The 14,805-nt window shown below is 39.5% G+C and overlaps 1 protein-coding gene across 23 annotated transcripts in view; it reads right to left on the bottom strand.

Annotated features, from left to right (window-relative positions):
- Positions 1 to 14,805, bottom strand: part of PPFIBP2 (PPFIB scaffold protein 2) — a 1,093,831-nt gene that overhangs the window by 577,882 nt on the left and 501,144 nt on the right. For all 23 annotated transcript variants that reach the window (XM_086955895.1, XM_086955898.1, XM_086955897.1 and 20 more), the window contains one exon: positions 6,391 to 6,605. In XM_086955895.1, coding sequence (XP_086812021.1) covers positions 6,391 to 6,605 — 215 coding nt within the window. The remainder of the gene's footprint in view (positions 1 to 6,390; positions 6,606 to 14,805) is intronic.

The following is a 14,805-nucleotide window of genomic DNA, read 5'->3' as shown; positions in this document are numbered from 1 at the left end:
ATTACTATTAGAAATCGGGTTGTAAGTTGGGAGTACGGGGTAGTGTGAGCCCTTATGAAGCAACAGTCATTCCTTCTAAGGGTGAAAGACAAAAAGTCACTAAAGTAACCAGTGCTTAACCCTTTGGTAGCTTGGTAGCTTGGTACAAAAGCAGTCAGGCTTAGCTTAGAGGCAATATGTAAAGTATGTATGCAGCACTTAAACTGAAAAAGTGACAACATAACACAGGAAAAACAACATACCAATTAAGTACAAAAAATGAGTATAATGTAATAAATTATTTGGCATCAAAGCAATAAAAATCCAATCAGTATAAATGGAGTTATGAATTTTTAGAGTGAAAAATAGAGCCTAAAAGATCAAACCGCCAACAGTGGACATCTAGTCATACGCGGTCAGGGCAAGTCAAAAGTTATTGCAGACAGCGATAGAGGGTGTAGGGCCCGGTCTCTGCTTACCTTGGACTTAAAATAATTTTTGGAAAAAAATGCCTGAAAAGTAAAGTTCAGCAGGGCAAGACATCCAGCGGTGTCCAAGGAGGAGGCGTCATTGAAGAGTTGCTGGACGCAGTTGTGGTGAAGATTTCTACAGTTGGGCTTAATTTCTTTGATCTCCAGTGGGACAATGCTGCAGGCTATAGCCAACGAGGGCTCCACGAGGTTGGACACCCTTTCTGTGAGGATCCGTTGACCACAATTGACTTCTGCAGACACAAATGTAGTGTGAGCTAACATGAAGTAAGGCCGACCAGCCATGCACCTTGGACAGATCAGCAAGAAGGTATATCCCAGTTTCCTCTTGGCTCCCAGGGCAGTTTTGGGCTGAAAACTGCCAAGGTTTGGATTTGGGCTATCTGGGTACCACTAGCACCACTCCCAAAAGTCCAGGACAGGAGAGGTACCACTTGGAGGGTCAGGACTCACTTAGGGTATGTCCTGGGTTCACATTGGTTGGAGCCTTTTCTATCCCTGAGGCTCTTATCAGGAGGCCAGCTAACTAGCCCTTGGAGTCACTCTGGAAGTCCTGGTTTCAAGCAGGAAGTACTATGAGCGCATAGGGCAGGCTTCAGGCAGCAGGACTGTCAATCTCGGTGCAGCAGAACAGTCCTCTGAAGTACACAAACGACCACAGGCAACAGAGCAGTCCTCGGAGAGTCCTCCGTAGGTCCAGAAGAGTGGGTCTGAGAGACCCAATTTCATGTCCCATGCCAGCTTCGAAGTGGAAGAAACATCTTCAGCCTAAACCCCCCCCCCCACCCCACCCCCCCTACACACACACAAAAGTGTCTGGAATGTCCTGCCTCCCTGCCCTAGTACTAAGAGGATTTCTACAGTAACAAAAGGCTAGAGTGAAGTTCTTGTATATGAACTGAGGTAGTGTCTTTGAAGTTGAAGTGGGGCTGTGCACAGCTCCGTCCTTCCCATTCTATCAGGATGCCCCAGCCTTCCAACACCCATTCCCTCTATTATGTGACTGTCTGTGAGGAATATACAAAGGCCATATGCCAACTACACCTAGTCATACGACACAAAATGATTATAACAAAAAAATGCCAACTTTCTAAAAGGGGCCATTTCAGAATTGTGACTTTACCATGAAAAGATTTTAAATTACAATTCCTTAGCACTAAACATGATATCCCTAACCGATCCCCCAAACAAAAGTAAAGTTATCACTTATTACATTTAATAATGTAACCCAATGTTGTCCTATGTGAGAGGTAAGCCTCACTTTAGTGAAAAATTAATATGTGACGTTGTCACTACCAGGACATGTAGAACTTAAAAGTTAATGTCTACCTTTTTTAATACAATGCACCCAGCCCTACCCTAGGGGAGAACTGTATGTTTTAAAAAGAGTGTTAGGCTTGGCTACAGGTTTATTTTACCAAGTCGAATCAGCTGTTTAAAATTTCACACAGAATGCAGTGGAATGCCTGAGAAATGTTTTAAGGGGCTACTTACGTTGGTGACACAATAATTGCTGTAGAACCACTAGCAACATTTAATTTACCAGCCTGGATATTTGGTATACCAATTTACTAGAGACTAATATCCTAATTAGATGTAGGCCAATTTTACCATGTTTTAGTGAGCGAGCACAAGCACTAAAGCCCTGGTCAGCAGTGGTAACATGCAGAGTCCAAAGGCCAACAAAAGCAAATTCAGCATAACAGGAGGGGAGGAAGCAAAATGTCTTGTGGAAGACAACCCCAAGGCTGACAGGTCTAACAGTTACCAAAACTCTGCATGCATCCCTCAACTAGTATCTTTACAAGGGCCGATTTTTTTCACTGCTTCCATTGTTTTTTTCTTGCCGCTATCAGTGCACCTGTTGAAACTGGCATGCTTCTGACAATATCCGATTAAATGTCCGCTAAGAGCCTAAGCTTGCTAATCCACTGGAACTAGCAGTTTAGAACACTGTTGTCCATCTTGAATGGCTACAGCCAATTTATCAAAATCCTTTACCATTGACTGCACTGTATATTTCATATATGTACCAGTTGTCAGAGCCAAGGACCCACCAAAAATGCTCTTTTCAAAGCAGATCCCATCTTTTTATTAGAAGCATCAGTCGAAGAGTCCTCTTGATTAGTTGAGGTTCAGCCAATCAGTGTGGCCAGAATTGCATGAACCTCTTTTTATATTATATGGAAGACTAACATCACCTTCCAACAAATGAAGTGCCTGCAAAAATCTTGGTACAGATGTCTTATCCAGGTCTCTATTTCCTTATGACCATTTCTTTTATCCTGCAATGAAAGGGCATGGTCAGCGAAGAGGGCTTCACAGATTGAAGAAGATCTCATGTCTCCAATCTGACTGAAAAGGAGGAAAACCCACATTTTCTCTGAAGTGACAAAACCTTCTATAGTTCATCTCTTTTCACATAGTTTCCAGAAGATGTAGATGATTTATAAATCTCTGAACCAGAGGAATCTTAGTTATCTACCTCTCCAGAACTAGAACCATTTGCCTGTTTTGACTCCTTTGGTATTCCTGCCTGCCATAGTCTTTGAAACCCCCCTCCTCAATCATGTGCTGTATCTCAGACTGCGTCATGAGAGTTGAGATGACATTACAAGTAGGACTTCTGTCCTCTGTCCAAGAACGGCTTGCAGGTATAAGACCTTTACCACCCAAAGAGGACGAAAGGATGTCTCTTCTATTAGAAGCTCTTTTCACTACCATTGTAAGACTACAGCCACAAACATCCACCATGATACAAATAACTACACCTGAAGAGACTCTGGAGCGCCCAATCAGATTCATTCAAGAAAATTGTATGTCACCAACAAGGGCAGAAAATGATGAACTAATCCCTCAAAGTAAAATCCAGGTCACAGGTTTGTATAAAAACAGATAAAACAATGTGCCCTTTAGGACACTCACCCATTCGATGCCCAAGTCAGAGCACTCTTCTCATGTGGTGCACTCTTACTAGCACAAATGTTACTGCTCATTGAACCCAGAAGCGTAACAAGAAAAAGAAGGACAGGAGGAGGAGCAGGAGTATGGAGTAGGGATTTTTATTCTAGCTTGGTATTGGTGCCTTACAATGCGGAACGGCCTCACCGGTTTTGAAATAAAGTGTGGGAGGGATGCAGCAGTAACGTTTTCATATGTTTGCATATATGTGTTTCTTGCATCTGTATGCAAGAGTGAGATTCGGATGTATGACATTACAACGCATGCTTTTATAACACATGCTTTTACAACGTAAGTATTACAACGCAAACCTTTACAACGCATAGTGCTTTGGGGTGCTGGATAGTGAATAGTTTAATTTACTATTCCAACCCCAGTCCCCGTGGACACTAGGGAAGGTGTTGGATAGAAAATTAAATCTATTCCCTATCCTAGAGAGCCCCCCAGCGCAATGCGTTGTAATGGTTTGCGTTGTAATAGTTGCGTCGTAAAGGCACTGCGTGGTAAAAGTTGCATTTTAAAGGATGTTTCCCGTGAGATTCATATGTATTAAATAAAGAAAGAATGAAAGATTGAGAGGAGGAAAAAAGAAAAAAACAAGGGTTAGAGAAAAGGGGACATTGAGGGGTGTGGAAGGAAAAAGTGGAAGATACGCAAGGGATGGGAGTGGAAGAGAAGACAAAAGGAAACTGGCTAGGGGGGCAAAAATGGTGGTGAGTATAAGGAAGAATGGGATGCCACGATGAAAATAGGCAGGGAAGAAAATTTCATATTTAATTGGTATCAAAATATTGTTTAAGTCTGTAGAATATAATTGTTGTAATAGAGTAGTAAGGTGAAGGAAACCTTGCTAAATTGAGCAATGTGACTAAATCACTTTAAGCCTTTAAAACCTGATCATTTGACAGTCGTCTGTGACATGTGTCCAATTCTAGACATTTTTTTTATACATTTTTGGTGAACACTATTTTGTACACCTATCTGTTGTCCTAAATAACAGCGACTCTTATTAAGCTACTCAAAATGTACTGACATTTTGATAAAGGTACATAAGAACCGCTGATGCATGATTGACATTGACATTTTAAAAGGAGGGCACTTTGTATTAAAACATTTCTAACTCTCCTGTGACGCTTTAATGAGAAGAACTATGCAAAATGTTAAAGTATAAGCAAGATGCAAATATTATTAATATATAGAGTGATTCCATCCAAAGTAGGGGGATTTACTGATGTGTAACCAAAAAAGTGGCACTGCAACAAGCAGTGAAGAGAAATTGTGTTTCGCCTTAATTTCAGTTGAGGATTACCAGCTGCCAAAAGGAGCAATTCTGCATGAATGTAGCTTTTGCTTTAATAGTAAGGACACACCAATTGGCAAAATGAAAGAGGCAGAATAGTGATAAAAACTATCCAGGAAAATAATCCTATGCCAACAAATGAGCTCAATATATCCCAATTGTATGCAAATAATGCAGACAAAACAAAAAAGCTGCAACATGACTAAATTATCTGGGAAATAACCATATACACTGTAACGCTCATAGTACTCTTCTCATGGCCTATTCAAAATTCATGTAATTGAATTAGTTAATGTTTAGACACTTGTCTTTAAAACATACATTTTAAAAGAATAAAACATTTAATATAAGCACCCCCCACCTCTCCACCCCCATATGTCTGATACAATCTCCAACCCAAGTGCGCTAACATTCAGACAGAAAATCTCCACTCTGCAAACACCCCAGTTCTAAAGTATCTAACTCAATCTCGTGTCGCAAATACAATGCATTACATACTTCTTTGATTGGACAGCAATCATTTCTAGACACAGCCACCTGGACAAATAAATATAACTCCAATGGGCGCTGGTACAATAAGCTGCTCTTGTAAGAATCAGAACCATCATAAAAATGTGATGCACAATTCGAACACCTTTTCTGCCATCATAGACAACTGGTGTATACCTGAAAGATAATCTATAAAATAACATAAAAGACGAAGAAGCTGGCACAACCCTTCCATCTGTTGTTAGCACTTTCAGCAGGGATACAGTCACTCTAAAGCAGCCTCAACAATACTTTGAAAGGTCACAGGCCTTCAGTGTTTCCTTCAGTATAAACAAGAACATTGTCTTAATGACATTAGTGGTCTCAAGGACAGCGATTCTTAAACCTTTGACTTCTCTACACCCACACCAAATCACTATTGGAAGCTGACTACCCCTACCTAAGTAAGGTCTATGATTCGAACCTCAAAGAATATACACAAAATTACAGAACCATGTATACATGAAACAAATACATAAATTATTAAATGCTTCCTCTAATTCACAAGCATTCATACAAAAGTCGAAATTATCATTTTAATTGGAAGATCGGAGCTTTTTATAATGTGGTTTTATTTCTAATACTTTAAAGCAATGGGCTCAGATATATGGCACCACCTTTAATGGACCCTCTCTTAAATTGGATACAAACTAATGGTTCAATTGAGGCAGCCAATCTTCTTGTGCACCGTTTGCTTTCCTTGAGCTGATCCTGTGAAGCTAAGGATATCAACTAAATATTTAGCTTTCAGTTTCAAATTCTCGGTATCTAAAAGGGACTTGAAACAGCACTTTCTAATTTTTCCCCACCCACTCTAATGTCTCCCCTAGTTGTACTATAAACATACCAATACTTCACAAAGACTTCTAGTTTTATGACCTAGTTCTTTGCTTGGTTCGCTTAATTTTCAATAGCATTCTCTGGAAACATGTGTGCCTTGAGCCCACTGTCTTAACAAGCGATTTCACAAACCCAAATAACTACACACAGGTATGAAAGGTCAAATTTTATATCTTTAAATGTAATGAAAGATTACTAATTAATACTTAAACGTTCTAGACAGAGGAAAAGTAAAAGAAATTGGCACTTCTGAGCACATGTATATTTAGTTAATCGCCTGTACAAACTTACCAGTTTAATATCCAGCCATTCAATTATACAGTCTGCTGTGGCTTCGGGGACTTGGTGTCGCAAGACCTCCTTTTCCTCTGGATTCTCCACCATTTCCAAGGCAATTTTAAGTTCTTCCACGAGTTGCAATATTGATAAAGTGCTCAAATACTCTGATGGAACAGGTGACCCTATGTCATACATTCCATTTGTATACTCTGTTGCCGCCCTTGTACCTAAAAAGACGAATCAAAGTGCAATTATTAAAAAATAAAAAGTGCTTTCAACTTTCCTTGGCTGCTGCATTAAATTCAAATCAATTAAATTCAGCGATTTTTTTAAACTATCATTACAATGTTTATTTTACAAATCCATTGTAAAAGGAATAATGGTCATATAAAGAAACGTCATTTTGAAAAGGAATGTTGTCCTATGGACAAGTAATACATAAACTCTTTAATTCAAATAAATTATTAACCATTTGAAATATGAAATATATACTACGAGTTCCACCGCACCACTGTGACGGCAATGAATAGTAATACCTAGATAAATTCAATATTTTGCCCTCATATGTAGCGAAGGTTGTTTGGTAGTTTACTCTTCTATACTACGGCATCCATAGGTAAATTAGGGTGTTTACAAAGTTTTTCTAACCTATATGCAAGCCTGATTAATTCACCAGCACACATCTCTATTATATTTAAAACTATACCTGGACTGAAAATGAAAGATGAATGATAGACAGTGCACGGATTCAAAAGCAGGACAAAGGTCTACATCTCATGGTGCACCAAAACAACTCAAAGAAGAATACAAAACTGAAACACATGTATATAAGTGTGTGAAAAAAACACTTTGCAACCATGACTTTTACAGATATAAAGTGAAGTACTCGTTTATTGTGAAGATCTCACGTTACACGTCTAGCTTGCAAGCCAGTCTTCTTTCCAATGTCGCACTCCACTAACTTACTTACATTCTACATGACATACACAGTACTCTATTCTGGAATGCCTGTAATGCAATACATATTAGCATAGGAAATAAAAAGTAAGAACACAACACATCCCCGTTCTTATAATAATAAAAACAAAACCTATCTAATACATAACTTCCTATCTAAAAACTTAAAAAAATATATAAAATAAACAAAAAATGAATATACATTACAATACAATGACAAATTCACTCAGAAATATTAGAAATCTGAGACCTAATTGCATCATGGTTGTAATCAGGCAACCATTTAGGAGGTCTCCTTATTCTTCCAGTGATACTCTCTTCACAACTCTGAGAAGTAACAACCTGCTCTGACGTTACAACCTCTAGGTTTGCAGATGATTGATTGATGTCATTACTATAATGGGCAGTTACACACATACCAACATCCACACTATTATTCTCAGCTGTAACACATTAACCGGTACCAACACTCACACTGTTTTCCACCACAAAATCACCTTCATTCAGAACATCATCAGTATCCTTACTTTCAATTTCACCAGTAGGATCAAAATCCAATCAATGGAAATTTCCAGGAATAAATTTATGAGAAGATTCTCCACATCCAAATAATTTGGAAGTCAAAGCAACACTGTGCATGTTTCACACTTTACCCCTTCTAACCCGGACAGCATTATTAAGAACTTCCACAATTTACTCTGGGGAAAACAATTGACTTTGCCCTTTTTGACTTTTCCTGGTTTGTTTATTCTAACCCAATCACCAACATCAATCTTCACACATTTAGCTCCACTTTCCCTTCACAATAAGATTATACCTTGGCATGATGATCGATTAATTTGCTGCGGACTGAGGAAGGAGACCAATGACATAAAGTGGAACTGCCTAACCACACAGGGTTACATTTGGATCTGGCTCTCTGCCCTCTCATCATCACAAAAGGTGACAGACCTGTGCAATCATTCTTGGTAACTCTGTATGCCCATACTGCCTTGTGCAATTGTTTCTCTGAATTCAATCTTGAATTAAATGCAGCTTGAATAACACCCTTGATCACACAATTAAAACACCATTCCCACTGGGATTATATAAGGAAGTAGCCTTATGAACAATACCTACTTTTGCAAACAAATCTTTGGCAGTACAAGACAAACTGAACACCATTGTCACTCAAAAGTGTTCTTGGTAACCCTTCTGAAGTAAAAGTTTTATCAAGAAATTCCAAAACAGCAGTATTAATTGCATCCACCACTTCTACAACAGGTCATTTAGAGAAAAGATCCAACAGCAACATATTTCTGGTCATTTCCAACAGGTCCAATCAAATCGGCAGCAACTGAATCCCAAGGACATCGAGGCGGCACATATTCCAACATGGGAGGACGCAAAGTTTGTAGAGTTTTATCAGCAGTAGAACAACTCATACAATTCCTTACAATTCCTTACATACCTCTCTACTTCTACATCAACTCCAGGCCACCAAAATAAATCATGTACTACATTCTTTGTCCGAACTATGCCAAAATGGCCTTCATGGAACAAATGGATGATAGATTTCCGTAATCCAGAGGGAGGTATAATTCTTTCACCCCTGAGAACAGTATCATTCTCAATGCTAAATTCAGATCTTACTTCCCAAAAAGGTCTTCATTTTTTCATTGAGTTTAGATTTACCAGCCCAATTATCACGGATGATTTGAGAAATTCATCCTTAACACGCTCAAGTGCCCATTCTTCCTTGCTTACAGCACAACCACCCTCATCATGGACAAATGCAACTTGAAAATTGTCACACATGTCATCATTCACACTCTTCCAATTTAAGAGGTAACCTTGATAAACAGTCTGCCAATACATTATCTTTACCAGGTAAGTACACCACTTTGTAGATAAAATCCTGCATTCGAACGGATAATCTGGCAATCCTAGAAGAAGCATTAACTGTACCTTCAGTTGATAATAATTGACCAAGAGGCTTGTGAACACAATATATTGTGACTGTATTTCCCCACACAAAGGCTCTAAAATGATTAAGGGACCAAGCACAGTCTAAAGCCTCAGTCTCAATGGCTGGATACCGTATCTCCGTGGGGATTAAGACTCTAGACGCAAAAGAGATAATAATTTCTTTACCAGTTGCATCTTTTTGTGACAATACAGCCCCCAGTCCTTTACCGCTAGCATCAGTGGTTATATAACTGTTATGATTAGGATCAAAACCTTCTAATGCCTGAACTTTGTCAATAACCGTAGTGAGAAAGAGAAATTCATCATGACATTCTTGGACCATTCAAATTTGCTTCTATTCTTCAACAATTGCCTCATATTACAACATTTTGCAGCAAAATGAGGAATACATTTTGAGCAATATTCCACTAATCCTAAAACGGATCGCAACTAATCTTTATTGATGGGAGTGGGTGCTTCTTAAATAGCCTTGACGAAAGTTGTTTTTGGTCTCACCCCTTCAAAACTAATTTTATGTCCCACATATGAGACTTTAATAGCAAATTTGCATTTAGATAATTCCACTGTGAGACTATTCTCTCTCCAGGTGCCCATTTACTTATTAAGTATAGCATCATGACTAGATTTGTTTTCACCGAAGATAAGAATATCATCTTGAAAAAACCTGGTACCAGCAGTTTTGTTAAATAAATTAAACATTAGTCTTTGAAAAATCTCAACGGTGGACGCTAGTCCAAATGGCATCCCTTTGAATTGAAAACAACCTATGGGAGTGATGAAGACTTTTAGTTTCCTTGATTCTGGTGTTAACGAAATCTGATGATACACTGTTGACAAATGTACTGTAGAAAAGACTTTCGCGCCCTTAAAACTCCTGATCATTTCATTGATCTCGGGCAAAGGAAAATGATCAATTACTATATTATCGCTGAGATGGCAAAAATCAACACATAAGCGGATTTTTCCATTGCTACGTCTTGCTACCACTGATGGAGAAATCCACTCTGAGCCGTGAAGAAGTTCTATTACATCTGTGGCTTCCAATTTATTAAGTTCAGCAGTTACTTCATCTATCAGCATAATAGGTATATTCCTACTCTTATGAACTTTAGGAATAGCACCCTCCTTAAGAACAATGCAGTGTTCAAAATGTTTAAGATTGCCTAACACTTCGCTGAAACCTTCAGGAAACAAGATGGACATATTACTAGCAGTAAATGTACCATCATCTATTACTTTAACTTGACCTTCACTGTTGGGATCTAGTACAATGTGAAGTTTACCTTGGTCTAACTAATCTAAAACAGGTGGACCTATTTTTGCAATGTATAACTTAGCACAAGTGCTTCTTCCCTTGAACCTGAAAGTAAACCATCTATACCCCAACATATGTATAGTTTCACCAGAATATCCTTGAGGATGAATGCCAGATTCAAGTAAGGTATCACCAACTCGGTTTATGAATTTACTATTCCATAAATGCTCATTGATGATTGTATATGGTGAACCAGAGTATGCACATTTTTTTAAATCTCTGTGCTACCTATGTTTAATAAACATTCTGGTTTGTTCATAATAGTATTATCATCAATGTGGAAAATTAATCTCTCAGCTAAATTCATGTCAGTATTATCATCATCCAAGTTCCTGTCATAACTTTCAACCGAAAAATTATCCTCAAGTACACATTTAACAACGACCTTCTACCTTTTACATACCTTTGCATAATGGCCCATTATTCACAATTGGTACATTTCTGTTTAAGAGCGGGACACAACTTACTATGAGCCAAATGCTCCTTGCTGTCACCCTGATTTGAATTTACCCCAGTCGAAGTTTTAGGTTGAGATGATGGTCTATATGTTGTACTTTTGAATTGGCTTTCCTTTTCTTCTTTTCTTCTCACCACTGCTCGAACATCTATTTTCCAAGCACTTATACTTTACACAATAGAGCAACCATGAAATGTAAATCTATACTACTATTATAAAGCAAGAACCTTGAACCTTTGAGGCGGGTAAACTCGGGAACCACAGCGCCAATCCACACACCTGATACATCATTGTAATCATCAGGGTGTGCAGATGGACATAGGCTATATAAACTATAAAAATATGCGTTATTTAAAAAATGTACCGTAAAAAAAAAAGTAGTCCCTTCGAAGTAGCACCGGCCGCGACCTGCGTGCTGACGTCAGGAGTGCGGAAAGGAGCGGCGTCAAGGAGCGCGAGGAGGAGCAGCGGACATGGCGCGGGGGAGGAGCGGTGACCAGCGGCGGACAGGCGGTAAGGACCGGCGGACAGGCGGGAGGAGCGGTGACGAGCGGCAAGGAGTGGCGGAGCGGTGAACTGAGGAGCGCGGGGGAGGAGCGGCGGCTGAGGTAAGGCTCCGGGGGATCCACGGACAATGTCAGGGCAGGCGAGGGTCAGGGCAGGCGGGGGATGGGGCAGGCGGGGGACGGGGCAGGCGGGGGACAGGGGGCTCGGGCTGCTGGACAATGTCTGGGCGGGTGGGGGTCGGGGAAGCCTGATTGCTCCCGGACAAGGTCAGGACGGGCTGCTAGTAATGCATATATGTATATATGATCTAACCTCAATATAATTTTGAATTAATATCTATTGATTACGTTGTGTGTTGGAATGTTTTAGACTCATCTCTTGACTTTACGATTGGCACGCTGCCCTTTGGTTGGGTTGAGGTCATGTGACTACTGTTAGAGAGCCAGGATTGCCCAATTTATTTGACATATTCGTTGACATATCAGTCAGAACCAATTGTGTCAGTATCACTTAGTACCCAGGTCCTTCGGTCTATTGGGTTACCCCTTCATATATAGAGGCACATTCCATCAAGGTCAGCCTGAATTGCACCTAGTTACCAGCCAACCATAGACTATGATTGGCACTTTTTGCCACTACTGCCCTTAAATGATTAAAAACTCATATCCGGGGTTGACCCTTATGGGCTGTCATTTTTTGTGATAATTTTGTTTATTACATTTTACTCTGTATTTCTAACTCAGTTTGGCATTTTTATTGTTTTGCATTTCTACTTTACTACTGTTTTGGTGCTGCATAAATACCTTACACATTACCCTAAACTGAGCCTGTCTGTCTGTCCAGTGCCATTGCTACAAGGGAGTTGAGCTCAAGTTAAATTCCCAACCTAGCTACAAATATTAAGCCTAGCTGGGACGGTTACTGGCTCTGGTGATATAGTCCTTAATTTGTCCAGTTTAGCTTGAGTTTCCAGATACTTAATCACTTGTGACTGCCTGTAAACAGATTATTCATGGGGAACCGATATGTCGATGTTCAGACAGATTTGTAAGGCTCTGTTTTGTAACATGCTTGTTTTTTCTCGTGTTGGTCATATTATCACAACGTCCTTAGTTTATGTAATGCTGGCTTATCCCTGACCTGCAAAGTCCCTGCGTTGTTATGTTTCGTAATCTGAAAAGTCTGAGCCGCGATTCTTTGTTGTGTCTCCTTGCATAATGTTTTTTTTCCACTTTCTGTGAAACACAGTGCACCGCTAACTAAAAACGTCAAGCACGTTTATATTTGGACGTAATAAAGTAAAACATGGGATGTCGGACGCTTTCAGTTGCTCTTGGTTTTACAAGCGTTACACATCGCGTGAAGCCCTACCTTTGTGCAACGTTCTGTAATAAGACATTCTAGCTGTCAGGTCATAGGACTGATGACACAGGTACCACAATTTCACTCTTCTTTCTTTAAGCTTAGAAAACAATTGCATTATTGCCTTGCAGTCACAGAAAATAGACTATTTTAGAGAAGGAAGAGTTAAAGGCATATTTTCTTTAACTGGTTTCGTACACACCTGCAGAGGACAAATATGTGCCAAACTGGTTGCAATATCTACATATTGTAATCACTGTTTTGATAAATCAACATCACTTGCATAGTTTGCATTTTCTGCTTATTCGCTGCACATGAAATGAAGCCATTATTATTTATCAGTGCGAAGTGCTTGGGGCTCTAGGTGTGGAAGGGGTGTTGATAAACAAGAAAATAACTGCCATGAAATTTAAAATAAACGGTGTCTTTACCAGCCTTCGAGGAAGGCACATTTGACAAATGTTAAAGGCTATATGGCTATGAAATATTTCAACATATAATAATTGTTGTCTTGGTGTGTATTATTTTAACAATCCCCTGCTCCTCTCAAATATGCAAATTAGCTCGTTCAAGCGTGGTTAACATAGGCACATCTCATTAATGCAATATTGACAAATCTGAGCCAATATAATCTGAAACCACGGGATACTTGTTCAAATATTAAATACGTTCACTGTATTTCTCATTAGAGTATTGTTATCTAGACTTTAGCAAAGTGCAATGGTAGCACTTGTGTAAGGAAAAAACTTTTCATACCTCAGTAAAATACTATCTTCGAAGGGTTACAATGAAGGAAAATTGCAGATCCACTTTTCCATGGGTCTGATTTAGCATTAAACAGACTATTCAAGAAAAAAAACTTATCTTACAATTCGTCAGTTATGCCTTCTGTGTCTGCATCACATTCAAGTTAGATTCCCCACCATGTTCACCATCTAATCTAGTCTGGTGTTTAAACCATATGCCTGCCAACGTCCTCGTTGTTAAATGTATTCGAAGTGGGACATGCTCACCACAAGATCATTATTCTAGCCTTCGCTTGTACCTAAATAAGAGGAAGCAAGCATAAGGGCTATGTTCTGGAACTTAACACTCAAACACTGATTGTAGATATTTACAATAACACCAAATCAAGCCTTTTGGACAATCTCCTTTCTCGGTAAATAACTCAACTTCATGAGAATCCAGATTGTATTCGGTTTTATTCTCTGTGCAGGCCTCAGGGATTTGAGACTAACACTGACAACTTCCCAGCCCCATAAAGGCTTCGCTCCTTCTTAACCAGTATAACGCAAAGGTGCACGAAAAAGACATCTTGTCAGCGCTTGATGCAAGCTTCGACTCTCTAAAGGATATGGCAAGCTGTACCCACCACTCTCCCACGATTGATAGTTTCAATGCCCTTTTAAATGCTATACTGTCTTCATGCAGGTCTCACCACACCCACAGCTACAAAACAGTTCAATGTCCTCTGCCTCGGACGCAAATTCCCTACCATCCCTCAATTTCTGCTGTTCTACTTTCAAATGACATTCAAGGTCACCTTATTACCTCTGCACATCATGGACAACACCTGTCAACCTTGGTTTACCCGCTGTATTGTCACAATATAGAACATGCTGTTTACTTTTCTATCGGAATCCATGTCCCCACACCTCTCACACATCCTGCCAGAAGATTAGAATACAATCTTTGGTCTCTTTATCCACGATGGAGAGAGTCTCCAATCCGTAATACCACTATTATGTGTAATGAACCTAAAGGCTTGCATTACAAGGCCTTCAAACATGTGTTGAATGTGTATAGGTCCTTCATCCATCTGTGTGATTGTCTATAAAAGCTATGTATCTTTGTCAACTGA

This window comes from Lissotriton vulgaris, chromosome 2_1 (genome assembly GCF_964263255.1).
Source record: "Lissotriton vulgaris chromosome 2_1, aLisVul1.2, whole genome shotgun sequence".
In the NCBI taxonomy this organism is placed as follows: domain Eukaryota; kingdom Metazoa; phylum Chordata; class Amphibia; order Caudata; family Salamandridae; genus Lissotriton; species Lissotriton vulgaris.
The sequence above is the reverse complement of the archived record's forward strand: the minus strand, read 5'-3'. Positions and strand labels throughout refer to the sequence as shown.